Source organism: Nannobrachium achirus (genome assembly GCF_963921795.1).
Source record: "Nannobrachium achirus genome assembly, chromosome: 9".
NCBI classification, from domain to species: domain Eukaryota; kingdom Metazoa; phylum Chordata; class Actinopteri; order Myctophiformes; family Myctophidae; genus Nannobrachium; species Nannobrachium achirus.
Window position 1 is genome coordinate 22,424,887 of NC_137818.1, and position 17,323 is coordinate 22,442,209.

The following is a 17,323-nucleotide window of genomic DNA, read 5'->3' on the forward strand; positions in this document are numbered from 1 at the left end:
ACCCCCATTTGATATGTTTATATTTCTATGGGACCCCAATCTACACTATAACATTTTCTATTTATTTAACAATGAGAGTGTACAAATGGAACCAATGGTAAATACTGGTCTACTTCCTGTTCCTCCAGAATGTGACTGTATGGGCGGCCGCTGTGACCCCAGGTCAGGAGAGTGTCGCTGTGCGGATGGACTGACAGGAAAAGATTGTCGCACCTGCTCACACAAGTACAGTGTTCCTGTGGAGCATGGACATGACATGCACTGTGAACGTAAGCAACACATGGTCAATGCACATGCATACACATCTATCTGCACATTCTGGGTGAGCGGACTGGAACTTGAATAAGAAAACAGGCAATAAAGCCACCTATCCCTTAAGCCCCACCTGTAAAACATAATAAGAAAACATTTAGCTAAAATGAGAGATCATTCTTCATTGGTTTAAAGTGGTTACATGTTTATATGCCAGCCAAGTAATCACCCAATTGTATGTGCCTGAGATGGTTTGTGTGTTTATTTCTGTGTCTGTGTCCCTCAGCCTGTGACAGCTGTGTCATCGTCCTGCTGGAGGACCTGGATAAGATGAACGCTAACTTCCGCTCAGTGGCCAATCAACTGAAGAACCTCAACGCTAGCTCCATCGCCTGGGCTCAGCTACACAGCCTTAACAAGTCTATGGTGCACATCGCTGTAAGCACACACACACAGACACACACACACCCACCCACACGCACGCACACACGCACGCACGCACACACACACACACACACATATACACACGGATGTATTAATGACCTGATATTCCCTTAATTCTTAGGGTGCCATTGAGAACTACAACAGCTCTCTGGATGACAGCAGGAACAGGGCAGACATGTTGGAGGCAGAGGTCACAAACATTGATGATGATATTAAAGAACTGGAGAGCAAGGTATGGACACACATACACACACACACACACACACACACACACACACACACACACACACACACACACACACACACACGCACGCACACTCTTCAGAAATGAAGTATATCCTGGGTGAACTGAAAAGCGATATACACAAAAACAAAACATTGCTGTCTGTGTTCATAGAAGGTTTATCACAAAGGTTCCTACTCAAAAGAGTGTTCTGAGATCCTCCCTTAAGAGTTGTATGGTTGTGTCTCCAGGTTGAAGCGACCCACGACCGCTCCCACAACGTGGAGGATAATGCCGTCAACACACAACAGAGGGCACAAGACCTGCTGGACTTTGTGAAGAACATGACCATGGACATAAATGGTAGGAGGAAGAAGACGCCCGACTCAACACTTTAACGTCATCCATATAATTGGCCTGTCAATTGATTGATTGATCTATGTTTGAACTGTTCCCGCTTCCCCAGACATCCTCTTGGCAGCCAACCGGTCGGGGGCGAATGACACGGATGCGGGGCAGGATGAAGAGGAGAAGGAGAAGAAGCTGAGGGAGGTGGAAGCCATGTTGAGAGAGATGAGGTACAGGAGCTGTGTGGGCCAGAAGAAAATGGCCGACCGCGAGAAGACAGAGGCAGAGAAACGTGAGTACACACTTAAGGGTGATTTATACTTTGTTTGTTGCCGGTGTCGAGCGTCGAAAGCAGACGATCTATTTCACACTTATGACAATGAAACAAACTGTATTAACACCTCTGTATTAACACCTCTGTATTAACATCTCCCATCTTCTCCCCTTTCCCTCCTGCTTTATCTCTCCTCCTCCTCCATCCCTCTCTGTCAGTGCTGGCGCGTGTGAACAAAGAGCTGGTAAACCGCCAGACGGACAACACTGACCAGGGTCAGACCATCAGGGACAGACTGACCCGCTTCGACTCTGAACTCATGGACCTCAGAGACGCCCTCAACGAAGCCGTCAACAACACAGCCAGAGCGGACGAGGTCAACAACATGAACGAGAAGGCTCTGGAGGACAGCCAGGTGAGATGTGACGCCTCCCGAACGCATCCAGACACCAATGATGGTCAACTCAAATTGGTCTAGCATGATCACCTCTCATACTAATTGTATTCATATTATTTGCTTTAATACTTTCTTCATTGTCTCTCAGAGGAAGGTAGAGGAGTTGGATTCCCAGCAGAAGGAGGTAGAGAGTCTGTTACAGATGACTGAGGATGATGTGGCACAAGTCAATGAAATGCTAACCATGCTGCAGGACTCTAAAGAGGTCAGCTATCTATCAATTCATGTTTCATTACTTTTCATTAAAGTACTAAATTAATTGAAAATGGCCTATCTGTGCTCATTGGAAATCACATTAAGTAGCATGTTAAACCTTGCATTTTTCACTACCCCCCTCCCACCTCTCCCCCCTCTCTCCATGACTCCAGGACTACGAGAGGTTAGCAGCGCAGTTAGACGGGGCCAGGATGCCTTTGGCGCAGAAGGTTCAGACCTTTGCTCCAACTGTGTCTAAGATTCCACTGGTAGAGGAAGCAGAGGCACACGCAGCGCTTCTGGATTCACTGGCTAATAACCTGACTAGGTAAAATACTGGAGTTTACTAGTTGTGCCTGAGTTATTGGCTACGCATCATGTGTGGGCTATATTTGGTGCTTGACACCGGCACGCAACTAAAGTAAAGTATAAATTGGGCTTTAGTAATTTGTTGGGATGCGCCGATATAGAAAATATCTGCCGATGCCGATGTTTAGACTAACGATTTAGCTGATAGCCAATACTGATAATTGTTTATTTTGTTGTTATTATTTAACCTTTTTGTGGCAGAGAAACAAATACATTTTAATTTTAAAATAACTGTTCAGAATCTGCAACTTGGTAGATTGCAGATAACCAACATAGCCACTTTCTCTAACATTAGGCTATCTTCTAGAAATCCAGACCATCAACAAATTCATTTAAATTTTGTTCATCGGACTTATTTAACTCCCCGCAGACTATGTGCTATGAGGATTTTGAATAATCCCAACTGCACTCTCTGCGCCTCAAATAGTATTGGTACCTTCCTTCACATGGTTTGGGAATGCCCAAATGTGTCGTCATTCTGGAATATGGTTGCCTCAAAACTTTCAACTATTTTTAGTATTAATATCATATCTTCTCCTTCTTTATTTTTATTAAATGACGTCTCACAGTTGCAACTAAACAATATACGCAAGCGCATCTTCTTTGCTGGATTAACGGCGGCGAAGAAGATGGTAGCTACGCGGTGGAAACCTCCTCATACGTTAACGTTTCGCCAGTGGGCCTTAACCTTTCTAGATATAGTATATTTAGAGCAGTCGATAGCAAGGTTACACGGAGCAAAAGAAGAAAACATTAATATGTGGTCGGACATTGCAGATAAGCTTAAGGCTATGATTCAAGAAATCACTATATAGTGGTAACAGCCTAGCACAGGCATGCACTATTGTACATTCCGTGTTGGTCCGGGGAAAGGGGGTGGGTGGGTTTTCTTTTCCTTTTCTTGTTTTGCTATTGTTTGTGTTGTTTGTCTGTTAATTGCATTTTTCTTTTAATTAATGTTTTACTTTTTCTTGTTCTATTCATATGTATGTCTCTAATTTTATGTTATGGAAAATAAAAATAATTGATAACAAAAAAAAAACCAACATAGCCACTTTCAATATCGTCACGGCCCACCAGTGTGCCCCGGCCCACAGGTTGAAAAGCACTGATTTAAAAATCAATATCCATTTAGCATGTTATATGTATATGTCATAATTTCATTGTATTTGATTCGGTCATACTTTATGTCCTTGGTCTTCTATGTACAGTCTGACCGATGGCAACAAGAAGGACGGTTTCATCGGTCGAGCGGTGAACGCTTCCAGGGCGTATACAAACATCATCAACAGTGTGCAAGAGGCTGAGAACGCAGCCAAGACCGCCAACAAGGCTGCTATGGACGCACTGGAGGTACTGTCTTTGAGAACAGGCACCGTGAATATATTTTTTGAATATAACTCGTAATTTAGGTGAATTTCTGCGACCATATCATGACGCATGATGTGTGTGTCTGTACAGAATGTGAAGAATCAGACTCTTGGTGCGCTGGCTGAATCACTGAGAAACCACAGTGTGGAACTGGCCGAGGAGGCTCAGAAACTGCTGGACGATCTCAACACAGGTAAACAACTATTGTAGATCTGCTATTTTTGCTGCTTTTGGATTTGAATCCTGAAAAGTAACAGTTTTGGACAAACAAAGTTTTCACCCAACAGCAACGATATCCAACTAAAACCTTCGGCTGTGTCCTCACTCACTCACTCACTCACTCACTCACTCACTCACACTCACTCATGCAGTATGTTCTGTGTAGGAGGGGAGAGATGTGGGACACTAACCTGATGTGTGCAGTTCTTGAAATTGCAACTTGATTTGCGAGCTGAGCTTCCAGGAAGTTGAATGTCTTTCTTGACGTGTTTCAGACCTGAAGCCTCAGGTGGAGGAGGCAGAGAGGCGTCTGCACGAGGCTGAGGACAAAAAGAACCAACTGATGAGTGACCTGGACGACGTGAAGAACAACCTCACCTTCAGCACAGGTGCACACACACGCACACGCATACACACACACGTGCAGAGATACTGTACACACAGTCAGTCAAGTTGCATTCGGACTCTCATGCTAAGGCTTAATTTAACCGTGATCATTTTAGATTTCAGCGTTGGCTTTTTAAAAATAGCAGATCTACAAGCATGCAGCGTGTCACTTCGTGCCACTCTGCGTGCTTGTAGATCTGCTATTTTTGTTACTTTTGAAAAATCTTGAAAGTGTTGAATAATTTTTAATTATTAAAATGTTTGAGAACTACTGATTCAGAAGGCAGTTGTGGAATCGGCCTCAGGTCTTAATGGGTTAAACTATCTTCGCCTGCCAGTGTTGCCTGCTGGCGTCGTTCACTGGAAATATCCGATCTATAAGCCAGCAACGTGTTGTGATGAAATGCATTGTGAGCTTGCAGATTGCCTAGTGCCTACGACCATTTAGAACGACCAACTTTAAAGCCCTCTAACTGTCTTTTTCACGCACAGACACATACAGAAGGTCAAAAGTTGCGTTGACTGTAGTCGTTGTTTTCATAACAGATGTAAGCAAGGAGATCGATCAGGCCAAGCGTGCGGCGAAGCAGGCGAACGACACGGCCACCCAAGTCAACGAGGAACTGGGTCCAATCCAGAAACAGCTGGACCAATGGCAGAAGAGCTACGGAGACGCAAACACCACCAATGATGACATCAACAAGGCTCTGATGGAAGCCAACAAGACTGGTACAGAGAGAGAGAGAGAGAGAGAGAGAGAGAGAGAGAGAGAGAGAGAGAGAGAGAGAGAGAGAGAGAGAGAGAGAGAGAGAGAGAGAGAGAGAGAGAGAGAGAGAGAGAGAGTGTGTGTGTGTGTGTGTGTGTGTGTGTGTGTGTGTGTGTGTGTGTGTGTGTGTGTGTGTGTGTGTGTGTGTGTGTGTGTGTGTGTGTGTGTGTGTGTGTGTGTGTGTGTGTGTGTGTGTGTGTGTGTGTGTGTGTGTGTGTGTGTAGAATCACCTTTATTATCACATCACAGGTGTAAAGAGGATAGTGAAATCATTTTTGTTGTGCATGCTCATCTTGTCGTTTTGAGAAGGGAGAGGATAGAGATAGAAGATAGAAACAGATCAAATAATCACAAAGATATAATACATACAGATAGTATACTGTATGTGTGCAAGTATGAGTCTCTTACTCTGTCTCTCTCCATCCCTCTCTGTCCCTCTCACTCTCGCTCACTCAATCAATCTATCTATCTCTCTCTCTCAGTGAGTGAGTTGGGTGATAAGATCCCAATGTTGATTAAGAAGTTGGATAAACTCCAGAACCACTCTGCCCAGATGCCCAACATCTCTGAGAACATCAACCGCATCAGACAGCTCATAGAGAAGGCGCGCAAGGCTGCCAGCAAGGTACACGTACACCCACACGCACGCATGCACATACCTTTACCTACCTCACATGCACATGCACACAGACATTGAGACTACTTTAGACTTAATTCAGTTTAATAATGTCCAGATGTGCCACACATACTGTACACACTGAATAAAGACCCAAGACAGTAGACTCATCATCATCTCTCCCTTCTCCTCCTCCTCTTCCTCAGGTGAGCGTGCCGGTGAAATTTAACGGAACGGCAGGCGTCCAGGTGCGTACGCCCGGTAACCTGGCTGACCTGGCTGCCTACACCTCCCTCAAGTTCTACATCACTCTACCCGACGCCCCGCGGGCCAGGCGGCAGGACAACATCACCAGACAGTTCGTCTTCTACCTGGGGAACAAAGACGTAAGCATCAACTGCTTACATTTCATCTCTAATATATTTGGCATTTGTTTAAATTGTATTGACCGTGATTTAATACAAATAAAAATACATTTTAATTTAAGTTTGGTTAAGTCTACATGCTTCACATTGGTGGGTTTCTAGGATTTGTAGTTCATTCACAACTATGTTTTTCTGGTATTTGTAGTCCAGCAAGGAGTTCCTGGGTTTGTCATTGGAGGGCAAGAGGTTGCGTTGGTTTTTTAACATTGGAGGAGACACAGCTGATGTTGTGATGCCGGAAGATGTCATGTCCAAGGATGGGTGTTCAACAGCGTGACGCTCGAGAGGTCAGTCAGTCAGACATACACACACACACACACACACACACACACACACACACACACACACACACACACACACACACACACACACACACGCAAAGATAGATGAAACGGCTGGGCTGAGTGTATGTGTTTGTGTTTGTGTCTGTGTGTGTGTAGGATCCTGCAGTACGGACAGATGTCTATGTCCTCCAACGATGGACAGAGAGTTACCAAGGCCAAAGTGGAGGCTGGAGGAGACAAGGGTCTGCTCAACCTGTCAACTGATGACACTGTATTCTATGTAGGAGGATACCCTGACACCTTCAAGGTAAGTAGAGAGGTCTCTTTGTGCGTAAGATGCGTGTAAAGCCCTGCGGTCACATATAACTATTTTGGAGTTAAAACTCATATATAATATCTCAAACACAAATTCTGTGGGCCCACATAATCAGTCCAATATCAATGGAACAACTCCAAAAGAAATGATGAATTCTATGGATTTACACAGTGCCACCGGCGTTGGCGTAGCACCAGCTCAGTGGCCTTGTGGTTAGAGTGTCTGCTCTGAGACTGGGAGGTTGGGGCTCGAACCCCTGCTGAGTCATATCAATGGTACCCAATGCCTCCCTGCTTGGTGACTAGCCTCAAATCAATGGGGTGTACTTGTACATCAAGCTGCCTCATGCTACAGAAACAGGCTTCTGACTTATGGGCGACATGGCTCGGGAACCATTGGTTCCTCAGGCTACGTACTGACAGTGTAAATTCCGTTTTTGTGTGGAATTTCCCTTTTATGGCTGTGTAGTTAACCCGCCATGAAGTTCACCCATCAAACATGTAGTAACATGCTGTAATAAGTAGGGATGGAGCTCAAAACCTGAGCCTGTTACAAACTCGAAAACAAATGTATTGAGTACCCGGTATCAATAAGCTTTGGACTTATCAAGCCTTTTATCGAGCATAGCGGCCCATGACGTCATGTTTAAACAATCAAGACAAGAGGCGATCAATACATAATTACAATACTATTCATCATAATATAAAGAAGCCATTTAACACTTATTGCATGTGAATTAATAATGAAAGTTTGTTTTAATGATATTTAATGATATTTCTTTACTTTTGTCAATTGTAATCTTCATAGATGGTGGTCAACCACAAACTCACAGTCACAACAGCTGGCCAATAAAAAAATATACCAGTTCTGTTTAGAATTTGTCGTCTCAAGTCTTTCCACAAAATAGAAAACGCTCAATTGTGGGCTCAATAAAAGCCCGGCTCAATAAGCAGGATCGATAAGGTGCTCATTTTCAATCAAAATGAACAAGCTCCATCCCTAGTAGTAAGATATGGTAATAACATGCGTTCCTCCTGTACAGCCTCCTCCAAAGCTAGCGCTGGACAACTTCAAGGGTTGCATTGAACTGCAGTCTCTGAATGAGGACGTGCTGAGTCTGTACAACTTTGAGAAGATCTTCCAGCTCAACACCACCCAGGACAAGCCATGTATCAGGTCAGTGGAGGATGTCTTCTGGTCTCTCCGGGTCACAAGGCTGGTGGTGATATAGTCACAAGGCTGGTGGCGATATAGTAACTATTTAGCAAAGAAATTAAATCTTTGTAAAACATGTAAAATATCTATTATTATGGAAGTAAACGCTGTGATGACGCGTGTGCGTGTGTCATCAACAGAGGGAAGCCTGTCTCCCCACAGCCATGGGTGGATGACGGCGCATATTTCGACGGCAGTGGTTACGCTGAAGTGGACATCAAGGACGAAGGCAAGATCTCTCGCTTCGACCAGGACGTCAGACTACTTTCTCAAGACGGAGTGCTGATCCTCCTGGTGAATCAGGTAATAAACAACATGCGAGGGTTTAAAAAATATATGTATTAAAATAAATCTTTTGAAATATATATATTTTTTTAAATATGGGAAAAGAAAATGTGATTTTTACTCAAGCCGTGACCCACAAATGGGTCCTGACCCACTGTTTGGTAAACAGTGCTCTAGACCCCCTCTCATAACTCATTTGTTGTTGTTTCATTTAGTAAGCTGCTCATTCAGTTATGTAGTTAACTATTGATTCATTCATTTAATCTGATCCTTGCTTATTGATTTGCAATTAACTTATGCATTGATTTTTCTCATTCATTCATGATTTTCCCATTTCCTAATGTAATCTCTCATTCATTCATGAGGTTATTCAATGAGGTTATTCAATGTATTCAATGTATTATTTTGATTAATTGTCTATAAAGTCTTCATGGATGTGTTTTATCTCGCTCCCCTTCAGAACCAGTTCCTGTGTGTGGCTGTTATCCGGGGCAAAATGAAGGTCTTCTATGACTTGACAGGCAGTCTGGTGGACTTAGCGCCTAAAGACCCTATATCATCTCACCTCCGGATCAGTGATGGAGAATCCAAGACTGTGAGTCAATCAGCTGAGATATGATGAATGTATACTGTATATACCGGTATATATATATAGTATTTTATTGTATGACAGTGTTGCACCAAATTTGCGAAGATACTGTAGAAGGATCCTGTCAACATGATGTTGTGTTTGTGGGTTTCAGTTGGAGATAATCATTGTGCGACCCAAAAAGTTGGTGGTCCGGGCCAACAAGAACAATCTGTTCTTGACAGATATGCCTGTGGATATCCCTCTGTTCACTGGAACATACTTCCTGGGTGGAGTACCTGAGGACAAGATGCCCAGCAAGTATGTGGTGGACACGCGCACGCACACGCACGCACGCACGCACGCACAGACGCACGCACATCCACGCATGCACAGTGCACACCTACTAATATTAACTCTCTCTCTCTCTCTCTCTCTCTCTCTCTCTCTCTCTCTCTCTCTCTCTCTCTCTCTCTCTCTCTCTCTCTCTCTCTCTCTCTCTCCAGTTTGAAGTCCATGTTCACCAAGCAGGGTTCTGTGAAGGGCTGTTTCAGGAACGTCATGGCTTCAAAGAATCACATTGACCTCAAGACGAAGAAGACCTCCGGAATCAGCTTTAAATGTCCCAGTGACCTACTGGTACATGCGCGCACACACACGCGCACGCACGCACGCACTAACATTCCTATACAGTAAAATATGGAATGTTCATTTAACTTCTGAAAGTGTAAACATCTTTGGTGTGTTTGTGCATGTCAGGTGGCTCGTGAGGCTCATTTCTCAGGTCAGAGCTATCTGGAACTGGCTGCAGACTCGTCCAACCCAATCCCCAGCCTCAGGGACAGCTTCTACACTGGCTTTGGATTCAGAACCGACCAGAAGGCTGGACTGATGTTCTACCACCAGGCATCGGTGAGACAGAGCAGGGCTTCTTCAAACGTTTTAGACTATTCAATAGTGAAAATAGTGTCTTTGCCTGCTATTATCACTTCTTATTTTTTTCCTTTTTTTATGGAACTTCTGCTGAAATAGAGATTTTTTCTTCCCCTAAATTTGTTATGATTAATATTATTTATTTATTTTAGTAAGTCAAATCTTAAAAAATGGTAGGAGGGAGAGGAGGGATACTGGAGCCCTTTCTGTTTCTTTTCTGTCCTTTCCCTCATAGTTTATCATTCATTATTTTGTTCACTTTTAAAATGTTTGTTCATTATTCATACTCTTGCGTTCTATCCCTCAGGATGGACTGTGCAACGTGTTCCTGGATGACGGCCATGTTGTGGTGCGAGCAGGGAACAGTGAAATCAGAACACAAAACTCCTACAACGATGACAACAGTCATTATGTAGCTCTCTACAGCAACAGCAATGGGTGAGGATAACACTGCCGTATTGTATTGTATTATTATGCAACGCTGCAGCATTACACTGTACTATTACTGTACACAAAAACATCACTGTGATGTCAGGGGAACCACACTAACAGAATCCCTTTTATGCCCATATATGGAGTTCCAATCCTGATGTCATCAATATTAGGCCCATATCTAACAGGACTTCATATGGGAATGTCCATATATGGAGGCCAAATCGACCACATACCACACTAACAGAATCCATATATGTCCAGTACAGATGGCCAAGACAGCCCATATCTGTGTGGCTGGTTCTACAGACAGGGATCTCCATGTATGGGTATAAAAGGGATTGTATGTACATAGACTCATAGTACTTTCACATAACGAATAACTTGGAGTAAGCATGTTTGGGCTCTCACAGCATATCTCCATATACAGTACATGGATCTCCATATATGGGTACCAGGGGTCTCCATATATGGGTAACTGGTCCGATATACTGTACATCACTGGCCAGATGGCCAAGACATGGCGCGACCTCGCTCTTGTCGCCTTGAGGCATCTTACTGGTGTTATAATGTTGATATTGTTATTGTGTCTGTGCGTTCCTCATCGTGTGTTGCCCGTCCCCGCAGCATACGTCTGTATGTGGATGACACGCTGGAGAAGGCCAAGGACGGAGGCAGGACGGCACGCGCTGGGCCCACCCTGCCGGTGGGAGGGGTCTTCCTGGGTGGAACTCCCGACGGCGTCACCGGCAACCTCACTGGCTGCATCAGCAACCTCTTCATGAAGAGGTAACGCTGGACAGAAGGATGGACAGGGAGAGAGGGAGAGATAGATAGATTGAAGGATGGATTTATACATGAATTGATAGGTAGAAACATAAATATCCTCACTGTCGGGCAGAAACCTTGTATCTCCAAGTTTCAAATGTTTTTTTTTTTTTGTAGATTAAAGCCCTACTTCATCGTACAAATGTGTCACACAAAAGTAGTGAAAATAGCCGATCTACAAGCACACGACTCGCAGTGCGAGGTGTTGTGTGCTTGTAGATCGGCTATTTTCACAATTTTAAATCGTTTTTAAAATAATAAACAAAAAAAGGAAGGTTTTGGACATACATGGTTTCCACCCGACAACGACGACATACTATCTATTTCTTACACCTCTTTGTACATTGGTTGTCCAGAGATACAGACGTTCCTCAAGAAGTGTGGAACCTGCTGAAATTCAAGACGAACGTCAACGTTCCTCTGGACTGTCCCGCTGCCAAGAAACCTCAGCAAATACAGGCCTCAGCCCCCAAACAGAGCAAGAATAACAAGGTATGTTAGACGACATAACACCACTATCTTTACAGATGAAAATCACACACACACACACACACACACACACACACACACACACACACACACACACACACACACACACACACACACACACACACACACATACACACACCTGCTATTTATCTCCACAAGAACCTAAAATACCCACAGCATCTCATACATGTCCATCTCCATCTCCCTCTCTCTGTGTCTCTCTCTCTCTCTCTCTCTCTCTCTCTCTCTCTCCCTCCCTCCATCCTTACAGGGGAAGCACAAAAAGCCATCAGGTTCCCGTAGTCGTAATACCAGGGCGTCGTGTCAGGGGGAGCTGTCTGCACAGGAGAGTGGAGCCGCACACTTCAGTGGCTCTACAAACACTTACCAGAGATATGACACACTGCCCAGTGTTTTCAGCACCATGTGAGTACCAGTGACGTAGAGACATCCACACACGGTCAACAGAGAGCCCTAAGAAATCAATTAACGGGTCCCCTGAGCACAAATGGTTTGCATGGGAAAAGTCAGAATGACACTTGGGGTGTTCCATGGAAGCTCACAACTCGCTTATTAATGCAGATAAATTACTAAGTCTGCCTTTGAGAACATACAATGAATGAATGAATATAGCAAATATCAAGTCATTATATTAGTTAAGATTAGCTTTAATACATTTTTTGTTTGAACTGAAAATCATGACCTAGGAACTAGGAAGCATACAAGCCTCTCCTACATGGAGGGTTGGATGGACAAGCCCACAAGTGGCAAACACTGAGCAGAGAAGGGTGAGCGTGTGTATAAAGACTATCTCTCTCTCTCTCTCTCTCTCTCTCTCTCTCTCTAGTCCTCATATCTCCATGTCTTTGAGGATCAACTCCTCTGCTGGTCTGGTGTTGCACGTTGGCCAGCCCGGGAACGGAGCCACGATGTCGCTGACCGTCGCAGACGGACACCTGCTGCTACAGGTGGACGGAGGGAAGAGGAAGGTCAGCCTGAAGAGCCGCAGGAAGTACAACGACGACCAGTGGCACACGGTGAGCAAGGCCAGGGTCATGTGGTCAGGGTGACATGGTGCTTTGTCTATTGGCCCAGTTTGAAGCAATCAGCCAAGATGTTTTCACTTCATTGCTTTTATCCAGAGAACTTGAAACTAAATGAGCAAGTTAACCGCCATATAAAAACCCAATACAAGATCTCAGTGCATTATGTTGCAGCGTATATAGAATAGGTACGCCAGGGTGTATGTGCTTGAGCTTTGGTCAACTGCAGTCTACAATCCATTGAACCATCTCCTCTGCATTGCATCAAGCTGAACACAGCATTTGCAGCGTGTTGTGCCCTTGTCTCTGATGCTATTAAGTAATGATTCCTGCCTGATTCTGACTAAAATAGCTAGATCTCTGAATACATCTGGGGCGTGTGTGTGTGTCTAACTACTTATTGATGGTCTGTCTCTCCTTCAGGTGTTTGTGAAGCGTGAGGGAGAGAAGGTCAGTCTAATAGTGGATGGGATCAACAGCCAGTCCAAGAGGGCACCGGGAGGAGACAAGATGCGTCTCTCTGGACCACTGTATGTGGGAGGACTGCCACACACACTCATGGTAATACTTCATAATTATTAGTAAATGTATTATATTTCACCTATCTTGAAAGGGGTTACTTTTGGCAAGCATCGTTTTTGTGTGATTTAAAAATAATTTGACTGCTCCAAAGTAGCACACAACACAGTATATATATATATATATATATATATATATATATATATATATATATATATATATATATATATATATATATATACGATTTAACTCTCAGAGTGTACAAATGAAAGCAAATTGCATACTCTATGAGTTACAAATGGATGAATGAACACTGGATTGTACTGTGTTGAAGTAAATCTAGAATTGTAACTCACCACAGAATATACTGTATTGTATACACTACACACAGGCTTATAAGCACATATCCCACTTGCACAGGCCCAGAATCTTGAGTACTGGATTCAAATATTTTCCTTTGTGTTGTACCTGTAGAGCCCAGGGTCTGGTGGGTTCATCGGTTGTGTCAGAGACCTGGAACTGAATGAAGCCCCTGCAGGAAGCCCTTCCCACAGCCAGGGGGCAGTGCCGTGCTTCCAGCACCCTCTGCAACCAGGAGCGTACTTCTCCAGTCAGGGGGGACACATGGCTATCGGTATGCACATCAATGTTGACTATAGCTTTCCTTCTATCTTATACACATCTTTGTACCATAGCTTTTTTCTCTTATGTTCTGGGTGTTAACTATAACAAACATATCAAAAAAATATAAAACTATGGGCTGGGGCCCAGTGGTTGGCCGTCAACCCCCAAGTGGATTGTTAATATAACATTAATATGTCTGCTAAATGCCTAAACTGTAAACTGTAAACTGTATGTATTTCTTGCCGTATGCTGTGCATATTAGCGAGCTAATGACACATTGTGTAGATTTGCTATTCTTGGCAAGTGACACCATTGTACGACGAGTTAAACAAAGTGTTCTCTATCCCAATCCCTTCCTCTTTCCAGATGAGTCCTTGGTTCTCGGCCGGGATATCGACATCCATTTAGAGATTCGGCCCATCTCTGACTCTGGGCTCCTGTTGCATGCTGGGACATCATCTGACCAACACCTCACTTTAGTGCTCAACCAGGGACAGGTAGGATCAACCTTTACAACCCATCCTTGAGACAGCCATGGTGACATATGACCTTTAAAGGAGTACTTCACCCCCAAAATGATGTTTTTTTCTATTGATTACGCATGTCATGGAGACTTGAGTTCAATAATATTTTTGAGTTTTTGTCGCATTCCTAAGACAATAATTTGATTATAGTAAATTTACCCGCATTGATTCCAGATGGGGACCAAATACATTTGGGTCCCCTGGACCAGTAGCCTGGACTTTTGTACCCTGGGTTTTTATGACTCAATGATGACAGAAGAATGAATTGTCTTGATATCAGGGTAGAATTCATGCTGGCTCTACAGATGACCATTTTCTTTGAAGATTGTGTTCTACAGTTGTTTTTAAAGAAAGAAATGAGAATTAATCATTTGAATCTGCTTAACTTAACCTGAAGAAACTGTGTGTGTGTGTGTGTGTGTGTGTGTGTGTGTGTGTGTGTGTGTGTGTGTGTGTGTGTGTGTGTGTGTGTGTGTGTGTGTGTGTGTGTGTGTGTGTGTAGGTAACGGTGTCAGTGAACAGTGGTAGTGGTGAGTTCTCCACCTCCTTCACTCCTGAGGATTCTCTGTGTAATGGACGCTGGCACACTGTTACTGGTGAGTTAGGCTGCACTGACATCATAGCACTACATGTACTGTCTGAAAACTATTGATCGATCAGTAGACAATTAATCAAATTCAAATGTAGTAATCGTGTGGTAGTGATGTATCATGTTTTCAGTTGTAACTTCTCACGCTCCATTTACAACTTCACCAAAATGTGAATGTGTGTCTTTGTTCCTTGCGTGTAGTGGTGAAAAAGGGCAACATTCTTCAGCTCCATGTCGACGCAGCCAGTGAACACAGCGTTGGCCCCAAACAGAGTCGCTCTGCTGGAGCCAAGGCCAAAGAGACTGTCTACCTGGGTGGAGTACCTGGTGAGTACACACACATACACACAGACACGCTATTCTGGACAATTGCCTATCCGACAGACTCAATGCCGGGCACGGCACTCCCTCAGGTTGTTGGCGACACACACGCACAAGTTTGAAGTGTGTCCGTTGGAAAGTTTTAGAGATATGTGAACAACAGAGACACACACACACACACACACACACACACACACACACACACACACACACACACACACACACACACACACACACACACACACACACACACACACAGACAGACAGACAGACAGACAGACAGACAGACAGAGATTTATGGTAGGATGAATAAGTAATTGTAGAAACATACTAGTAAGCAATGTTATACAGTATAGTATGTAGTGTGTGCGCACAACATGTACATCCCTCAACTTCACAGTAAATTGTATTAAGCAAAGCACAGTACGTTGATTGTATTCACTATAACAGAACGCACTCACACAATCAATCTGAACCCGTCTCTAATGTGCTGTTTCTCTGTGATCCCACTAGATGACGTAGTTGTTCCTGATCTGCCCGTTGGCCTGCCATCATTCCACGGCTGTGTCCGCAAAGCTTCTCTCAACCAGAGACCTGCCATGCTGTACAAACCACTGACTGTCCACGGTGCTGTAGGGACACAAGGCTGTCCCAGCATGTAAAATATCATTCAGCAGCACAAACAGGACTGTCCACACAAGTAGACACTGATGCATACGTGCTGATGCATACACAGACATACACATAGAAAACATGCTGTCACACACACACACACACACACACACACACACACACACACACACACACACACACACACACACACACACACACACACACACACACAAATATGCACTGATACTGCCATTTAAACACTCGTATAGATATTTGACACAAAGAAAAAGTCACACGTGCTGTGCAACAGTGCCACACTTAAGACTCACAGGTACCCATCAAAATACACTCATTATTCAAAGTGTCCTCTACCCCAGGGGTTCACAAACTTCAACATGCCAAGGAGAGCTTCTGGCTGCTGCCCTCAATGCAAAATGGCTTTATACAGAGACAATAGCTGATCTACAAGCTCATAATTCATCACATCATGACACATTTTGAGCTTGTAGATTTATTTTTGCTCTTTATTTTTGCTCTCCTTTCCAAGTGGCCCCTGGCACTTTGAAAACCTGTGATCTACCCTACTAATGATAATGAGTAAATGTTGTTTTCACACACACACTGTCCACAGAGACATACACACAAACTCTTGTCCTCACAGTACCTTCCAACTCCAAATCTGTGTAAAGAAATCCTTGGTGGCGGGTGTCTTATGTTACTGTAGCTAATTTAAGAAATATGTATATTTATTTTCTATATTGCAGAAACAAATGTATATTTTTTATTTTCCTGTCTGTCTTCACCATATTCCTGGTTTCGTTTGTGGAAAACAAAGATAAAGTTGCGCGACGATCTTGAAAACTTCTACTGAGTCGGTACACTGTGAAAAGAGTGATACGTCGGCAACATGTTCAGGCAATGTGAACCCTGTGTAACTGTCCCTGATGATTTGTGTATAGCTGTGAATGTGGAGCTCTCTTTAATGCTTTTTCTACAAATGTGTGTGAGTTATTACAAGGCATTTAGCAGAAGTTCAGAACCACTTACACAAAGTACAAGATCAGAGTAAATGGCACGAATCCTGGTTAAAAAAATAGAGGGTAATGGTCAAAGGAAAACATTATTGTTGTTGTGAGTTGGTAGTACATTAATTGGTGTTATCCAGTTGGACAACAACACAAAATCTAAGTAAAAAACAAAATGACACATAGTTGGCTTTAAAAGTCTATAATAGTCATAATTCTTCACAAACATTGCCATGCAATAATGTATCTGTATGTTGCCCATGTATCATTGCCTTAACTATCCATTGCATATGCATTCCTTTGGAATTGCTCAACTTGATTAGGTTTGTTTCAGATGATCCTAACGGATCACCAAACACCAGCATCCTGC

General features: G+C 43.6%; 1 protein-coding gene across 1 annotated transcript in view; it reads left to right on the forward strand.

Moving 5' to 3' along the window:
• LOC308290712 (laminin subunit alpha-5-like) overlaps nucleotides 1–15,986 on the forward strand; it is a gene marked incomplete at its 5' end in the record, with an annotated part of 97,642 nt that extends 81,656 nt beyond the window's left edge. Inside the window, 34 exon segments of the mRNA XM_080732622.1 lie at nucleotides 129–269; nucleotides 539–690; nucleotides 818–928; nucleotides 1,171–1,282; nucleotides 1,386–1,559; nucleotides 1,760–1,956; nucleotides 2,087–2,203; nucleotides 2,367–2,521; nucleotides 3,774–3,915; nucleotides 4,024–4,126; nucleotides 4,428–4,541; nucleotides 5,086–5,268; nucleotides 5,788–5,930; nucleotides 6,128–6,307; nucleotides 6,492–6,605; nucleotides 6,608–6,633; nucleotides 6,787–6,937; nucleotides 7,989–8,122; nucleotides 8,302–8,464; nucleotides 8,907–9,041; nucleotides 9,190–9,335; nucleotides 9,521–9,653; nucleotides 9,774–9,926; nucleotides 10,255–10,385; nucleotides 11,007–11,168; nucleotides 11,564–11,699; nucleotides 11,968–12,122; nucleotides 12,544–12,733; nucleotides 13,163–13,300; nucleotides 13,733–13,892; nucleotides 14,249–14,379; nucleotides 14,909–15,002; nucleotides 15,197–15,322; nucleotides 15,830–15,986. Coding sequence (XP_080588748.1) covers nucleotides 129–269; nucleotides 539–690; nucleotides 818–928; nucleotides 1,171–1,282; nucleotides 1,386–1,559; nucleotides 1,760–1,956; nucleotides 2,087–2,203; nucleotides 2,367–2,521; nucleotides 3,774–3,915; nucleotides 4,024–4,126; nucleotides 4,428–4,541; nucleotides 5,086–5,268; nucleotides 5,788–5,930; nucleotides 6,128–6,307; nucleotides 6,492–6,605; nucleotides 6,608–6,633; nucleotides 6,787–6,937; nucleotides 7,989–8,122; nucleotides 8,302–8,464; nucleotides 8,907–9,041; nucleotides 9,190–9,335; nucleotides 9,521–9,653; nucleotides 9,774–9,926; nucleotides 10,255–10,385; nucleotides 11,007–11,168; nucleotides 11,564–11,699; nucleotides 11,968–12,122; nucleotides 12,544–12,733; nucleotides 13,163–13,300; nucleotides 13,733–13,892; nucleotides 14,249–14,379; nucleotides 14,909–15,002; nucleotides 15,197–15,322; nucleotides 15,830–15,978 — 4,751 coding nt within the window. The 3' untranslated portion in view covers nucleotides 15,979–15,986.
• Between the last annotated feature and the right edge of the window lie 1,337 nt (nucleotides 15,987–17,323).